The sequence below is a fragment of the Chondrus crispus genome, genomic scaffold (assembly GCF_000350225.1).
Source record: "Chondrus crispus Stackhouse genomic scaffold, scaffold_12, whole genome shotgun sequence".
Classification (NCBI taxonomy): Eukaryota; Rhodophyta; class Florideophyceae; order Gigartinales; family Gigartinaceae; genus Chondrus; species Chondrus crispus.
Window position 1 is genome coordinate 202077 of NW_005178992.1, and position 16725 is coordinate 218801.

Sequence of the window (16725 nt, forward strand, 5' to 3'; positions counted from 1 at the left end):
GCTCGCAGCCAATCTGCCGCTCGTGTTGGGATATATGGCATACGGAAAGGAAGCTCCCGAAAGCCAAAATTAGTCCTGCGGAGTTGGCTAAGCTCAAGGAGAAAGCAAGAATGTCTACGTGAATAAATGAGCATCAGAATTGTAACGGTTAGAGCACGAAAGGGGTGACGGACAATGCGCATTTCATTGTACATATCTTGCAAACCTAGGAGAAGGATCCTAGAATTGGGAGAGTTCTCCTAGAATTGGGAGAGTTCTCCCAGAATTGGGAGAGTTCTCCCAGAACTGGGAGAACTCTCCCACGGTCGTTGGGAGAGTTTCTCCCACTTTTTCTCCCAAAAAAAGTTTAGGTGACCATAACTTCATCCCTCCCCGTCTGCAATACCAGGCGCTTCGTTTGTAGCTGCATATCCACTGGGGTATTCGAGCGCGCAGCTCCAAACCGATATTGGTTTGAAACAAAATGACAGGGGAAAGATTTTCTATTTTTGCAAGTCAAAAGTTCTCCCAGATTTTGAGCACAGGGATACAGTACCCTTGGTATCTGTCGGCGGAATTACTCCACTACATCACACCGTCGCTGCAGAGCGCAGTGCTCAAGCGGTGCCACAGTCTCCGCCTGGCTTCAAAGCGGCCTACATATATACTCAATGTTCGAGTACAGCGTGCCATCGCCATGAATTTGAGCAAAACGCCCCCGCCCTTCTCACCTTTAGGGTCTTGTGGGCTTGTGAAAATGCTGGCAGAGCAAATGGTACTGTGGTTCGACATCAGAAGATTAACTAACAATTCGGAACACATCAATCGATTCCCTAATCAATCACGCCGTTTACTACATCTTCGTGCATTCGAATAACGTCGTCTCCACAACTCTATCCAGATAAGTACTTCTTCAGAAGCATCGTAGTCGACGGGTTGAACCCACTAACGTCTGCGCCATCCGAGCGTGAAGCCGTGAGTTGCGTCCGCACGTCCTTGGCGAGCACTTTTCCAAGCTCCACGCCCCATTGATCAAACGAATTAATCCCCCAGATGAACCCTTCCACAACCGTCCGATGCTCAAATAAGGCAAGCAATTGGCCCACCGTAAAGGCATTCAATTCGTCGATCAGCATGGAAGAACTGGGACGATTACCCGGGAACGTCTTGTGTGGCACTAGCTCCTCTCTGATTCCTTCAACGCGGCACTGCTCGGCCGACTTCCCGAATGCGAGCGCATCTGGCTGCGCGAAGAAATTCGACATCAGCTCATCGTGGTTACTCACGGGCTCCCCAGGAAGAGACACTGGCACCTGACTCTTAATCACGGCAACAAAGTCACATGGCACGACGCGGCCCTGGTGGATCAGCTGGTAAAACGAGTGCTGCCCGTTCGTTCCCGGCTCTCCAAAGTTTATCGGGCCCGCCTCCATGTTCAATTCCGAACCATCCAAACGCACACGCTTGCCATTGCTCTCCATATCCACTTGTTGGATGTGCGGTGCAAGCTTAAGTAGTGCTTGCTGGTAGGGCAATAACGCCCGAGTAGAATACCCCAAAAACGTGGAATTCCACACACCGATAAGTCCCATGATTACCGGAAGATTCTGCTCTGCTGGTGCTGTCTTGAAATGTTCGTCCATGTCATGTGCCCCAGCGAGGAAATTAGACACAACATCGAAACCATATTGCAAAGCCAGCGGGACCACGCCAACAGCGGAGCTTACTGAGTAGCGACCCCCAACCCAATCCCAAAACCCGAAGGCATTTTCCGGATTGATACCAAACGCTTCCACCCCCTTCAAATTTGTGCTGACTGCGACCATGTGCTTTGCAACTGCATCCGAGCCGAGTGCTTTAACGATCCAAGCACGCATCGTGCGAGCATTGAGCATCGTCTCCGCTGTGGTAAAGGTTTTCGAAATGACGAGAACCAGAGTGGTCTCTGGGTTGAGACCCTCCCGCGCGCGGGCGACATCGACAGGGTCGACATTTGCCAGAAACCTGAGTCGCCTCCCGCTGGCTGCTGCAGATGCCTTGGGATCCATGCGAAGTGCTTCAAACACGAATTCCGGCCCGAGATAGCTACCACCGATGCCGATGGCGACAACATCAGTCAGAGTTTTGCCAGTCGCACCAACCCACGCTCCAGAACGAACCTTATCGGTGAAGCCCTTGATCTTGTCCAACACCTCATGCACTGCAGGAACAACATCAGTGCCGTCAGTCGTAATCGACGCAGTTTTCGGTGCACGAAGAGCAACGTGAAGGACGGAACGCCCTTCTGTTGTGTTGATCTTGTCGCCATTGAACATGGCTGCGATTTTATCGGATAAGCCCACTCGACGAGCAAGGTCAAAGAGAAGACTCATCGAGTCTTTTGTGAGGCGCTGGCGCGAGTAATCAAGAAGAAAGCCAGTATGGGAAGCAACCATTGCAGCGCATCGGTCCTCGTCCATGAGAAGATCGCGCAGATGCATGTCGTCTGCGGCGGAGGCAGCATTCTTCAGTGCGTCAAGCGCAGCCGCGACATCGGTTTCCACGACACTCACCATGCTTCAAGAAATTTTACCAACTATCTCTCTTCAAGGCGAAGGCGTTATGCAGGTACGAATGCTCGGGATGATTAGAAAAGCGTTCAGCTATAAAGTGGTAGCCGGGAGTTGGTTAGAGAGCTTGGGCAGAAGGCACAGCAGAAACGATGCCTTGATTTTGTAGTAATGCAGCGGATTGTTGCATCGCTCTGAAGTTCGTTGTACAGTATGCAAAAAAGTGGAGAAAGAATCTCTGGGAATGGTTGATCTCTTGTGAAAACCGTGAATTTCATATACTTTTCGATCAATTTCAGATATTGGCCTCGCCTCCACAACCTGTCCCAGGCAATCCATTTGGGCTCTGCTGACGCCAGCATGGCATGTCATTTCTCTCTGTAGTAGGATATCGGTGTGGTGACCGCAACCATGACTCGACGTGTGATGTCAACATTGCCTGGCCCCATGCAATGGGACTGTGAATGAGCAGGAGCCCCTCCTTTCAGGCACAACCATTGTTCATGGAAGACATGACGTCAGGGAGAAATGTCGCGGATGTGAAAGGAAATCCAATAGTCTTGGTAGCTGATCACCAATCGGCCTTTGCACTAGTACCAAAGAGGATTTGCTCGCAGCCTCTTGCAGCATCTCTACAGTACCCTTGGTACTAATCACAACAAAACTCGTCATCATTTACTGACCTGATTGTACCTCGTTAGCATTCTCTATCTCTTTCAACAGAGCCCTTCAAACCTCGCTTCTTGTGCCGCCCCTTTGTGAGCCAGGCAATGCGGTACCTCTCATGACCACGTCCTCTCACTTGAATGTCTAATACGTTGCGCTTAGGCGGCCTTGGCCTTGCGTCGATATGTCTCGCAGTAAAAGTCAACAAAGAGCTTCGTCAAATAGAATGCGTGCAATATCAACACCCCGACAGCAAGTTTCTGGGCCGGATTCGCGCACTTGCCATTCTTCAAGAAGAACATTGGGCACGCCAACGCAATCCCAGACAAAAACTGCACAATTTGCATAGAAGTGATCAAGCTCTTCCCCTTGAGTCTGACACCTATGACAGTAAGTGCATAATACGCATACATGATTGAATGCACAGTAGAATTGAGCCCAACAAAGATAAACGTTACCGACGCATGGCTCACCTGCAATGCATAGGCGCAGATGATCGTCACTGCGTGATGGTAAACTTGCAGATAGCTCGGCGAACGCCCCTTGACGATGAGCAAGAGGGTGTCAACCAGTTCCCAATACTTGCTCAGGTAGAACAGAAAGCCCCAGTAATGCAAACCGGAGTGCCACAGGTTCTTTTTACAGTATACAGATTCGACGCCCTCATTGCGAAGGTGAGAAATAGTCATGAGGACCACGTTCGATGCGGTCCACGTTGAGTACGCGCAGAGAAGCAAGTTGTGAATTAGAACGAAGAGCTTGAAGAGCTTGGACTTTCCATTTGTTCCTAGCTTTCGGCAAGCAAGAGTAAAGTGTGGTTTGAGACCGAGGTATAATGTTACTCCGAAAGGAACGAGGATGGGCTCCATCAACAAATGTCGAGGGTGTACCCCAGTCAATAGCTCGCCGACATATCTCGCTGGAGCCCCACTGTTCATTGACAGAAATGCATCTCGTGCCTCTCCCAATCGAGCAAAGACGTCCATCGTTCCTATAGATTCCATCGTCACCTGAGTTTCACAGGAAATGGTTGAATCTCACTGATCACCAAGAAGCGGTCGTGAACAAGCGCAGCTGTGCAAGAAGTAACTCCTCTCAACATACAAACACAGAAACGGTGACACGGAGGGGAAAAATGGAAGATACGCTGCAAGACTCGAATTGCGTCCTTCAATAAGTGACGATGGCTTGAGAGGTTGTGGCCTTCTTCTTCACATGCACGAGAGTGGCGCTGCCGATCCAACTTTGACTCTAGTTTTCCCCACATAAACTGTTCAGGTTCATGGGATTGCGAAAACGTAGTATGATCTGGGCCAGTAGCTCATGCCATTGCGGTGGAATCATTTCACATCACAAGATGATTGGCCGGCTTGGTTTTCGCCACATTTTCGCACACGACCGCCAACGATTCCACGTGGAAAACCTGGCCTTCATCGATGTCCAAGATGTCCACGTGTACAACTCATCCCCGGCATGTGTCTGTGAACCAAGAGATCCGGATGCCGGGGTCCCCCTGACCGGGGGGCCGCCGGCGCCGGTATATTTACCAACTCTATGTCCTATCGTACGCCTACAGTGTGCGAAACGCAAATAAATACACCCATCGTCGAAAGGGGTTTCCAGCAACACAGGCCGAAAACATAAAAAATCACACTGTGTGATATCGCAAAACACACGGCAGGACCGATTCCGGGCTCGGATTGGCTCTACCATAAAAACATGGACCGCAATCTTTAAAACCCTTTGCGAAACGCAAATAAATACGCGAAACGCCATAGAGTACAGTACCAAAAAGTGCGGGCAATTGGCGTGTACTCTTCTTTTGAAAACCATAAAGGACACAGTTCTATAGCCCTCGGCATGAGAATCGTTCTACGTCACCGCGAGCGAGCAGTTAGCATTCAAAATGCCAAGGGGACCGCCACTCAGCGACATCAAAAAGGGCCAGATCCTGGCCTTGCACCATCAACTAATGTCCTTACGGGATATATCTAAGGAGTTGGGAAGATCCGTAGGAGCCATACAGCGCTTTTTAAAGAATCTGAGTCGTACCTCTCGTGCTCGTGTGCATGTAACTTGTCAAAAGCTCACCGTCCGCCAAGGGAAGGCCATGATCCGAAAGGCATCCACAGGAAACTTTTCAGCTCAAAATCTAAAGAAGGACTTCGGACTACCGGTAGGAGTGCGCAGAATTCAACAAATTTTAAGCGCAACTCCACACCTGAAGTATACAAAAATGACAAGTGCACCCATGATGACTGCTCTACACCGCGAAAATAGAGTGAAATGGGTATGTCGCTTTATTGGCAAAGGAGATCAGTTTTAGAACAACGTACTCTTTAGTGACGAAAAGAAGTTCAACGTCGACGGCCCTGACGGCAACGCATTCTATTGGCATTATCAACGGAAAGATGAAAGGTTTTTTTCAAAAAGACAAAATGCAGGAGCATCAGTCATGGTTTGGGGGGTATTTCCCAGTACGGAGTGTCCCCATTGGTCTTTTTAAACGGAAATCAAGACTCTCGAAAGTACTGTGCAACCCTCAACCAAGCTTTACTTCCCTTCGCAGACGAGATGTATGGCGAAATGGCCACTTGGGTTTACCAGCAAGATGGTGCCTCTATCCATAGGTCTACATATATGCGCTCATGGCTAACTCAGAAGGGTGTGAAGACTATAGATGGGCCGGCGAAGTGTTGCCTGGTCTCAATATAATAGAGAACATTTGGGGCATCATGTCGCGCCGCGTTTATCTTCGTCAAAGGCAGTTCGATACTGTAGACTAACTTAAGGAGGTCATTGAGGAGGTATGGACGACAATTAGTGGACAACTCCTACAGAGCCTTTATCATAGCACACCTCACCGTATGCTTGCAGTGCTGGATAGACAAGGGCGTGAGACAAAGTACTAAAATAAAGACTTTTTTGGTACTGTACTGTATGGCGTTTCGCGTATTTATTTGCGTTTCGCAAAGGTTTTTAAAGATTGCAGGCATGCGTTTATGGTAGAGCCAATCCGAGCCCGGAATCGGTCCTGCCGTGTGTTTTGCGATATCATACAGTGTGCTTTTTTATGTTTTCGGCCTGTGTTGCTGGAAAACCCTTTCGACAATGGCTGTATTTATTTGCGTTTCGCACACTCTATAAATAAATCTATGCCTTATTTGAGTGTTTGTGCGCAATCACAGTGTCAAAATGGTCCCCTGCGTCACTCCGGCGATTGCCGGCAACTAGATGCATCCCGAAACTGTGATTTTCCCAAATCACCAAATGTGGCGGCACCCCGGAAATGAAAAACGTTCCAACTCCAGTTCGCCAGTTGTCCTGGCGAATTGTCGGGAGCACTATGAATAAGGAATTCGCAAGAAAATAGGAATCACAGCTGTGATTCCTATTTTATTGCCACACTGCGCACCACCCACCATCTAGATGGTGTAGCATAAACACCCCAGCGATAGCGGTGTATGCACAGTTCGACCGAGACCCCGCCCGATCGGGAAGACGGAGGTGAAGCGGGACACCAGCTAACGGCACCGGGCAGCGGGCCCGGGTAGCGTGGTAGAGCGGGAACGGGGAGGACGCCGGTACGCGCGAGCGGTTCGACGCCTCGACGCCCCGGTGCGGTACTGGGTAACGATCCAGTACCGACGGGCGGAGGCGAAGCCGGCTCCTGGGCGTACTGCGCGCGTCCTCAACCCGCGCTCGGTGCCACTCTAAGGTAGTTAGCGAGCGCTACCTTAGAATTAGCGGGAAGTCGGACCTTGACGGTCGGTGGGTGACAAGTCCGTGCTTGTCCTCCTCCACCGCGGCCGGTCCGCTCCATATTTAATATACAAAACAATGTACAACTCTTCAGTACCGAAGTACTGTAGTGGACTACTGTAGTACAGTTCGGATCGTACTGTAATACTGTCAGCCATCGGGGCTGACAGTGCACGTGTGTGCGCGCGCTTCCGTCCCGCGCGATACACGTGTACATGTGTGCACGCGTGTGCCCTGTACCTGAGGGGTACACGTGGCCACGCGCAGTGGTACTGTAGAGCATCGGGCTCTACAGCACTAGATCCGTTGTTGATCTAATCTAACTGAAAAGCTCCCAGGGGGGTTATACTACAGATGGTGGGTGGTGCGCAGAGTGGCAATAAATTTGGCGAGGCAACTTCCGAACTGTGCTAGGGTCAGGGACCCGCTGAACAGGGGTCAGAGACCCCTCTACAGATCTTCGCATCTGGAGAAAATCCTACAAATGTATCGCAATTTCATTGGTTGATGTTTGGTAATTTGGTTTTCCGGCTATTTCGGAATGCACCCACTCATGTACAGTAGAGTACAATATGCAGTAGATCAACGGCCGACATGGCCGGTAAATGCGAGATACGGCGGTCATCTCTAGAACGGCCGGTCACCTCTGAAAAACTACTCCAGCTATGCGGAGGCCGAACCACCGCTGAAGTAATGGGTGAAAACAAAATAAGCAAATGAATTGCTTGACTACCGTAGAGCCTCATACAATCTGAATAATAGCTCAGTTGCCCCGTAGTTGAGGACCTTTTTATTCAAATTCAGGCAGCCCGGAATCGAATTGCCTGAATCGGAAGCGATGGTTCCCACGTTGCCTGTGCATTTCCCTGTACGTCTGCAACACCCTGCGCCTTTTCTTAATAGTGGCTTCGGCAATCTGATGCGTGCGATTGCGAATGCGAGTAAACCGCTTTTGGTCCTTCGCGCGCAGAGGCTGCCATTTGATGTGGCAATTAGTCAGTACAACGCACATGCGAAAGTAGTCATCGTATATTGACTCTCCTCATATCCATGTTCGGAGCAGAAGAGTCCACGGCCCACAAAGCCCCCCAAAACATCCACAATGATTCGGGCGCCTGCCAGCTTGCAGCTGAATCTTTCTTCACTGGGAGGCAATGTTCCTTCCATCGGCTTTTTCAGAGGCGTCACTCCCCTCAATATTTCGTGCATCCTTTGGTACTCTTTGTCCATAAAAGCTGCTCAGATTTGCGGATACTCCACACTCAGCTTCCTTAAATCTTCCAACTCTCTCTTTGGTTCATTTTTCGCTAACTATGTTAAATGCCAGTTGTGGGACAACTCCTCTCGTCCCTGTATTTGATGAGAGGCGGAGGCTTCGCCGAGGGAGCACGCGACGTGGACGGGCGGCGTGCAAATTAAACCAGTACGGACAATCTCGTGAAAAGGGAGTGGCTCACTGGTCGGTTACCCGCAGTCGCTCCCTGGTGCGTATACGGACGCGACCGGGCATGGGTTAAAAGCCAGCGCGCGATAAACTTACGGAACGGTCGTGTATAGGCGTGAAAGGGACGGGGATGAGCTTGCCCCAGTTTACTGTTGGGGACGGGTGTCAGGTCTTAACCCCGCAGAGGGACACGTCGGACACCTATCCCAATACAGTACCTGCGGCCTAGTCCGTTCCGGGTACTGTACACAATTCAAATACTAGCTCCAGAATTACTAACAAACGCGCAGATGCTGCCACTACACGTGTGGGCTGCCGTACACGCGTAATAGCTACTAACTTCCGCACGGACCACTCATGTGCTACTGCACACGCGTATTACCCGTTGACTACCGCACGGACGACAGGTGTGCTACTGTACGCGTACGCTAAGCTACGACCTATCAGCACACCCGCGCGCTCCCTACACGTGGGCACCCCGGCCACGTGTGGACCGCGCACAGCCGCCTGGTTAATAACCTCCGCGCGCCCCGGTCATTGTACTACAGCAGTCACGGTTTCGTTGCAATATTTTAAATTCAGACACAGAACCCGTGTAGTGTGCAGTCATCCCCAGGGCGAGACCATTCGGCATGACAGAAACTCCAACTTATATCCGTTAAGCTTGTGCTTTTCGCTGAAATACCTCTTCCCTTCTTCAATACTACCTCTGGGTCTGAATGCTTGCTGAAACGTTACATCTGTTGCATGACGAGCTTCTGGAAATGATTTGAAGTCCTGCTGCGATTTCTGGAGATTGTAGTATAACCCCCCCCCCTGGGGGCTTTTTAGTTAGATTGGATCAACAACAGGATCCCCTACTGTAGAGCTCGACGCTCTACAGTACAACCGCGCATGTCCACGTGTACACCACGGGGACAACGGACACGCGCATAAACGTGCACACGTGTAGCACGCGCGAACGAAGCGCACACGCACCACGGGTAATACGTGTACTGTCAGCCTCGACATAGCTGACAGTATTACAGTGCAGGCCGACCTGCACTACAGTAGCCCGCTACAGTACCTCGGTACTGTAGTGTTATGATAGATTGTTTTGTATATTAAATATGGAGCGGACCGACGGCGGCGGAGGGGAACAAGCACGGACTTGTCACCCACCGACCGTCAAGGTCTGACTTCCCGCTTATTCTAAGGTAGCGCTCGCTAACTACCTTAGAGCGGTACCGAGCGCGGGTTGAGGACGCACGCGGTACGCCCACGAGTCGGCTCCGCCTCCGCCCGTCGGTACTGGATCTTTACCCAGTACCGCACCGGGGCGTCGAGGCGTCGAACCGCTCGCGCGTACCGGCGTCCTCCCCGTTCCCGCTCTACCACGCTACCCGGGCCCGCTGCCCGGTGCCGTTAGCTGGTGTCCCGCTTCACCTCCGTCTTCCCGATCGGACGGGGTCTACGTCGAGCTGTGCATACACCCCTCTCCGCTGGGGGTGTTTATGCTACAGAGATCCGACATTTTCTGGAGCTCGGCGACCTTCTCCATAAAGCAATGAAAGACAAATTATGAAATCAACTGAAACCCCTTTGTCACCAAACGCTCGAATGTGGGACCCTTCTTGTCGACCACACGTACCAACATGTTCCGCTGACCTCCGTGCTTCACCACTGTAAAAGTGATTAAAAGTGTGTCTTTCCTGCGACCTTCAGTCTCTGTCCACGTCCAACATTGAATGTCTGGGTGACAGAATCAGACACGTTATTCCAAATCAGTTCAACAGTTTGAGGGAGGACGTTTGTTATATTTCCAATAGCTTCAGGTCCGCCCTCATCGTAACATTTCTCGAAGAGGGGGCAGTGGGAGTCCGCCCCGTCATCCGAACTCGATGCGAGTCGATGTGGGCTGAAATGTGCGATTTCGTCGTCACGCTCGACGGCGGTGTCAGCGAGGAGCTACAATGCGGCGGCGGCGTGATTGGTGGGGATGGGATCCATGAAGAACAGGGAGGGAAACTCAGAAGAATAGGTGCGAGTTGTGGAGTGTTGTGAGAACAGTGAGGGCAAATGTACTTTAAAGGTACTGTGGACGGTGAGTCCTTTGTCAGACTTAACGCTTCAACTACACAATGGCGCGGTCTTTCGGGGAGGACTCTGTATTACTTTTGAATTCTCGCCTTGTTGGCATTTCTCCATTACGTGCAATTTCTCTATGTCATTTTAGTATCAGATGTTGAATTAAAATATACGAAATATGTCCGTGATATGCGAATCTCTGCTCATTCACACCGCCATAACTGTATTCAGGAGGTTTTCAAGGCATTTATTGGCTCTTTCGCGTTTGCACGCGTCTTTGCGACTTTTCTCTAACGCACGAAGTTTGCATAAATACACCCCCAATCATTGGGATAAATGCACTTCTCGTACCGTCTTGCGACTCCAATTTGGCATCACCCCGGGAAAGTGCGACTGCGAATGCGAATCCCAGCCTTTTTTGTGAAACAAACCCCCGCCGAGATACTCCCACACAGGTATATCTGTGTGGGAGTATCACTTGTTCATATCAAAAACTTCACCTATATATGTAAATTTTGATATGAACAAATGTATACCATCCCATGAGGATTAATTAATCCTTTTTCCAGCACCATGCTTGTCGGTAAACCGCTCGATTTGACAACCAATGGACACCGGAAATCGATTCAGCGGCCTTTTCATTGGCTCGGGGGCTCAGGGCGCCATTTACATCGAACTATCATGACCCACACAGGCACGGAGGACCACAACCCCAATCTCAAGGTCACGCATCAGTGTGCGCAGCGTCACGCTCGGGGATCCTACCCTGGTTACTCCCGCGCCGCAGCAGCAGCAAGAGAGCAACCCAACGACCCCTGCACACCGTCAAACTGAGCAAGGACGAAACGCCGGGCAGATTGTGCTTACAGTAGCCCTGAGCGAGACGAACAACCCACCCCAGAGACTCCACTGCAAACCAGGACCACCTACGACGCGTATGGAGTATTGTGTGGCCAGCAGGAAGTCTTGAAGCAGATTGGGGGGTCGGCACCGCGTCGAATATCAGAGATACGGGGTATTGGAGGGCAATCCATAGTCGAAGGGGGTGTCTCCGGAACCTAGGCAACGAGACGCCCACTCGGCTACTTTATGGCCACATTATCTCACGGCCATGTTATCAAGATGGTGCAGTGGACTTCAGAGGTCCTACAGGACAAGGGAAAACGAGGAGAAAGCATTGGGGAGCTGCTCAACTTCTTGGGCATCCTTATCTTGGGAAAAAGGTACCACTTTGGGAAAGGGAGGGAGTTGTGGGCTGTCAATGCGCCAAACCAGTCGCTCTCCGCTCTACGCTTTGGTACCAAGACTGGCACGCCCCGCAACCGGTTTGAGGACATTTGGTTCTCCCTCATGTTCAGCCAGCAAGGTGAGCGCGCAGCGGATGAGCTATCGGACAAGCACCACTGGAGGCTAGTTGACGGTTATGCTGAGGCCATCAACCACCATCCGGCGGCAAATTTCGTGCCGTCCGACCTCATCAGCGTTAGAGATAGCAAGAGCCGGTGGTATGGTAAGGGCGGGCACTGGATTGAGCACGGCCTCACGCAGTACGTGGCGATAGACCGCAAGCCGGAGAACGGCTGCGAGATCCAGAACTCTGCCTGCGGAAGGAGTGGCGTGATGATGCGGTTGCAGTTCGTTACGACGGCCGAGCACGAGGAGGAGCGTCACAGTCAACGAGAGGAGGGGCTGGGTCACGGCGTGGCTGTGCTGGACAGACTGCTGCGCCCCTGGCTTGGTGCCCGAACAGGTATCGTTTGTGCTGATTCGCTCTTTGCGAGCTACGAGGCAATAACTCATATACGGTCACGTGGTCGGCGCTTCATCGGCGTGGTTGAGGCGGAGACGAGGAAGTTCCCCATGCGCCTGGTGAAGGGAAAGCCAGTAGCAAACAGGGGGCACTGGCTGTCGTTCGCACATGAGGACGAAAACGGTGACTTGGCGGAGATGGCCTTGGTCTGAGTCAACCGCGAGCGGCGTTGCTTTATCTCGTCCCCTTCCAGCGCTGCTGCAGACACCCCGCACGAGCGCACTCGCTGGCGCCAGACTGATATCGGCCCAGAACGGGTTGCGCTAACGGTCGAGCAGCCGCAGTGCGCTGATATCTACTAGTCCTCCAGTGCGTACATTGATCAGAACAACCGCTGTGGACAGGACGACCTAAGGCTGACGCGAACATATTTGACGTACGGCTGGTCTACGAGGGTAGACTTTTCTCTTCTGAGTATGGTTATCGTCGACGCATGGCTGCTGCACACGAGCCCGAGGGGACTGCCGCAAACTATGCTCCAGAACGAATGGTATGAGCAGCTGGCGCCGGAGCTGGTGGAGAACAAGTACAAAGCTGTGGGGCTACGCGCTGGCACTTCAGTGGCTGAAGGCGTGGCTGTGGTGACCCCGATGTCAGGCCTCAGCCCGCACGTCACGCCTACGAAGAAGAAGAAGAAGACACGCAAGGGCATAGAGACGTCGGCACGAGCGCAGAAGGATTGTGTTGTGTGGGGAAAGAGGACGACGCGAGCGTGCTTGCAGTGCCGTTAAGACAGCTTGAAAGTTGTCTTCATATGCGACTCGTCCAAGGGAAGGATATGCTTCACATCCCACGCACTTTCTACACACCTCTTCGAGTCGTATAGCACCATAAAGGAACCTTTCTTGTGAAAAGCCAGAGCTTTGAGCACTTGCCAGTACCCCTCCACCAACTGTTCCAGAAGGATTAATTCATCAAAAGCCGCGGATTAATTAATCTAAATCGCGGAGAAAGTAGACAGTATAAAACTAATATAGTACAGTTGTGGGAATTCAGCCATATGGATTACAGACAGCTGTCTGTAATGTCTGTCGGAATCGATTCGTCCATTCTACGGAACGCCTATGCAGGGATAATCCTGGGAAGTCCGGTTTCAATATCCTTCATCGTTTTTCACTCTCTCAATTCTCCTCTCTCTCCCTCCCCATTTTTCCTAGTCTGAATGTATACACGCCATCACGCCACATTCCATCGACCACCGGAGACCGTTGGGATCCTTGAGGCACAACCGTTCAGCATTAAGTTATACCGAAACATTACTTGAACGTCCCAGTCAATTACTTCCAGCTCTGGGGAGTTCATCTCTCCTCTTCAATTCTTCATAGTTTCACACTCCCCGCAGTCGACTCCAATATGTCTCCATCGTGATGAGTCGACCCTCTGGCACAAAAACGCTTTATAGCCAAGTTCTACTTGCTAAGGCCAGGCTGAAGTGACAGTTCAAAAGGAATATGCCTTTCGTGCACATGTCCTTGACAGTATTGGAAAGAGCCATGTTCTTTCGGTAGGTGCGTCCGCAAGGTTTTTAGTTTCCGGTATCCCACCACAAAACCTTTCTAGATTCGCTGAACACTCATTCGAAGTCGTTATTCTGTACCATCATGTAGATTTGTCACTGTGTCATAGAGTGGATTTGAGTCTACTGCAATCCCATGCTTCCTGAGTGTGGAACAGAGCGATGCCCATGCCATTTTCAACTAGAACTCTTGCTCACCACCCGATGCGCACGCTAGAATCTCCGCGCCGTATGGAGAGTAACAAACTAATTTCTGTCCGTAACTCGTCCAGTCAACTGGACGCAACAGGACCTATTTCTTGGTTGTCATCCTTTGTTCATAAATCACACCTGTGTGGCGGTACTCACTGGTTTGTGCAATATGAGAGGCATCACACAAATATACCAAAGTGATGCCCTTAAATTGACTTGACGATTTGAACAATTTGTAAGGCCTCAGCTGGACAAATTTTTAAACATTTTGTTGTCATCTATTAAGTGCTGTACCTTGAGCTATCCTAGTTTCTGTTACATAATAGATGCAACCTGTGCATATTTTGTGAGCACCCCGTTTCCCAAATACAGCAGAGTACCGGCGAGTGAGAGATAGTGTTTGGTCTCCAGAACTGATGTGAATTTAAGAGTCATTCTCCGACCCTTGCATGAAAATGTGATCGGATGAAGTCTTTCCATATAGCCGTTCATCGACATGTTCATCTAGCCATGGCTCCATGGACATATCGATGAACGGCTGCAAAATCGAGCAATTTAGCAATGCATTGCTAAAATGCTCCATTTTCCATCCGTCGAAAATGAATTTATGGTCGAGAGCGACCTTGCCATCCATGGATCTATTCTGAATTCGTCTCATGAATCCGTCAATAGCGATGATGCTACCGCCCATGAGAAAGTCCTCAGTGACGTTGGCAATTATTCATATAACACTCTTATCAGTCCCTCGTTTCACGAGGAGTTGACTTATTTCAGGCTGGCGTTGATGTCCGATCCTTGTAATCATCCATTATTCCATTTTTCATTCACGGCCTCCCAGCTTCTACAATTCCATATGGGAGCTTGGTGAGAAGCCATCAGATTCCACGCAAGGCGTTCCATTTACGAAATGGACCCACATAAATCTATCTCTTGATCAGCCCACTCCGAATGTATGCTCGTGCGATGTCTGCAGTTCCAAGGTGAAAACCGAGGAAAGTCACCATTGATAGAAGTATTTGTATTCCGAAAAGTTTGGCTGTCCGAAAATCTCTTCTTTTCGTGTCCTTGTCATCGTCGCGAATTCCATGCGTACAAATTTGAAGTTCTAGAGATCACTCTCCCTGCTCATTCGTTTTAACCTTCACCACTGAATGAGATCTAATTACGTTGGCGTTCGACGGGATGTCTCTCCGCATTACGATTTTGTAAGCATCCAACCAAATACTGTCATGATCATTATTAAAGACATGCTCCACGATCCAGGGAGGCGTAAATTTCAAGCGGGATGCAGAGACCTGTTTCGATCGAATCATAGCTTTGTCTGTTCGATGATTGTCTCCCGACCGCTCTTCAACTCGTGTGGACGGGAGTTTGCGCGCGAGAACTGTTGCTTCGTGTGCCCCGAATCGGGGCACACGAAGCAACAGTTCGAGATAGAGATATCGGATATTTCGTTCAGATCTCAATTTTCTGTCTTCTGGTTTTGCTTTGCCGTACCAACCAGTTCAGTAACTTTCTCTTTCAAATTTTCAGTTCCTTCCTGTGGGGGGTCTCCAACGGACTTCCCTTGTCCGCAGATTCTGTCAGTTCATCTGGACGTATGATGGATGAATCGGCCGTGTTGTCAATAGTATCCTCCACTGAGCCGTCCATAAGCTCACGAACTAGGTCAGCTTGGAGGACAACCCGAATGTCTACGTAAGGAATCCTCATTGGACATCCACGATGGGACCTTCTTCCCAAGACAAAATGTGGTCCACTTCCCATGATTTTAGTGTCGATCCTTTCGTCTTTCTCGGTTTGCTTAGAAGAACGAATGAATGCGTAAGCCTCATAGCACGCATATATTTGTTGGGCCGCGGTGTTAATAGGTGCCCGGTCCGTCGTATACGGCGAGTGGCAAGCACTGCTTTCTGTTAACGGTGTGTGTCCATCATCTGTTTTGAGACAGGGAATCTTGAGAGGCCCAGTTGTGACGGTCTAAATCGACGAACTAGTTGGAAATGATTCAACAGTTTAGACCCGAAAATATACTAAAGATCGAATTGAATCTGGCCAGTAGGGTCTTGACGTCCGACTGCTTCTTGTCCATATCGGGTCTAGCGGTGATACGTTTCAGGGTTTCATTTTTCTTTTCCACAATTCCCACCTTTTCATGGCGTCGACCTAGCCTTCGGTTATAATCGGCACTATGGTTCCGACCGAGAATCGTTAACTGTCCTGACTTATATTCGTCGTCGGCAGAGATGACCTTAGGCAGCCCTGTTTGCACGCATATTCTGTCTCGATATATCGTAACTATTGTCATCGCGTTGCGGTTTTCCACGTTCCATGCCTCAGAGAAGTCTGTGCCAGTGTCAATCATTTGCACTACTTTTTCTTCATTCCTTTGATGTCAACGAAACAAAGTCCATTTACATTTCATTGTTAAATCACTGGCTGAAACTTGTCAGTGAGATCTTTTGCGATATTGCTGGTGATCCAGATCGAGTGCTGATTTTGCAGTAATTTGTCACCTATTCGATGGCTTTATTGAATCTAGAGTCCAATATGCCCGCATCTTTGCATAAAGATTTAGTTTCAACATCCGTACTATGCGTATATACGTGTATCCGCCTGGGTATTGGTTTAGACGCTCTCTTGTCGGTACCTGTTGAGAACATGGGCATTGATTGGGATATATTAAGAGTTTTTGGATGTGGAGTAACGAGTAGTCTGAGTCGTTTGTCGCTACCGTCGA

General features: G+C 50.2%; 6 protein-coding genes; 2 read left to right on the plus strand and 4 right to left on the minus strand.

Moving 5' to 3' along the window:
* Positions 1–564: 564 nt before the first annotated feature.
* On the minus strand, positions 565–801 carry CHC_T00001942001 (hypothetical protein). The gene has a single exon (XM_005713099.1). The coding sequence runs from the start codon at positions 799–801 to the stop codon at positions 565–567; it is 237 nt and encodes a 78-aa protein (XP_005713156.1).
* A 7-nt stretch (positions 802–808) lies between these two features.
* On the minus strand, positions 809–2534 carry CHC_T00009370001 (glucose-6-phosphate isomerase). XM_005713100.1 is given in 2 exon segments: positions 809–872; positions 873–2534. 1 exon segment carries the CDS (start codon positions 2532–2534, stop codon positions 873–875), a length of 1662 nt encoding a protein of 553 aa, XP_005713157.1. The 3' UTR covers positions 809–872.
* A 359-nt stretch (positions 2535–2893) lies between these two features.
* CHC_T00001943001 (hypothetical protein) lies at positions 2894–2992 on the plus strand. The gene has a single exon (XM_005713101.1). The coding sequence runs from the start codon at positions 2894–2896 to the stop codon at positions 2990–2992; it is 99 nt and encodes a 32-aa protein (XP_005713158.1).
* Positions 2993–3181, plus strand: CHC_T00001944001 (hypothetical protein). The gene has a single exon (XM_005713102.1). It carries the CDS (start codon positions 2993–2995, stop codon positions 3179–3181), a length of 189 nt encoding a protein of 62 aa, XP_005713159.1.
* On the minus strand, positions 3182–4198 carry CHC_T00008855001 (fatty acid elongase). XM_005713103.1 is given in 2 exon segments: positions 3182–3352; positions 3353–4198. 1 exon segment carries the CDS (start codon positions 4196–4198, stop codon positions 3353–3355), a length of 846 nt encoding a protein of 281 aa, XP_005713160.1. The 3' UTR covers positions 3182–3352.
* A 2-nt stretch (positions 4199–4200) lies between these two features.
* Positions 4201–4461, minus strand: CHC_T00001945001 (hypothetical protein). The gene has a single exon (XM_005713104.1). The coding sequence runs from the start codon at positions 4459–4461 to the stop codon at positions 4201–4203; it is 261 nt and encodes an 86-aa protein (XP_005713161.1).
* Positions 4462–16725: the final 12264 nt, after the last annotated feature.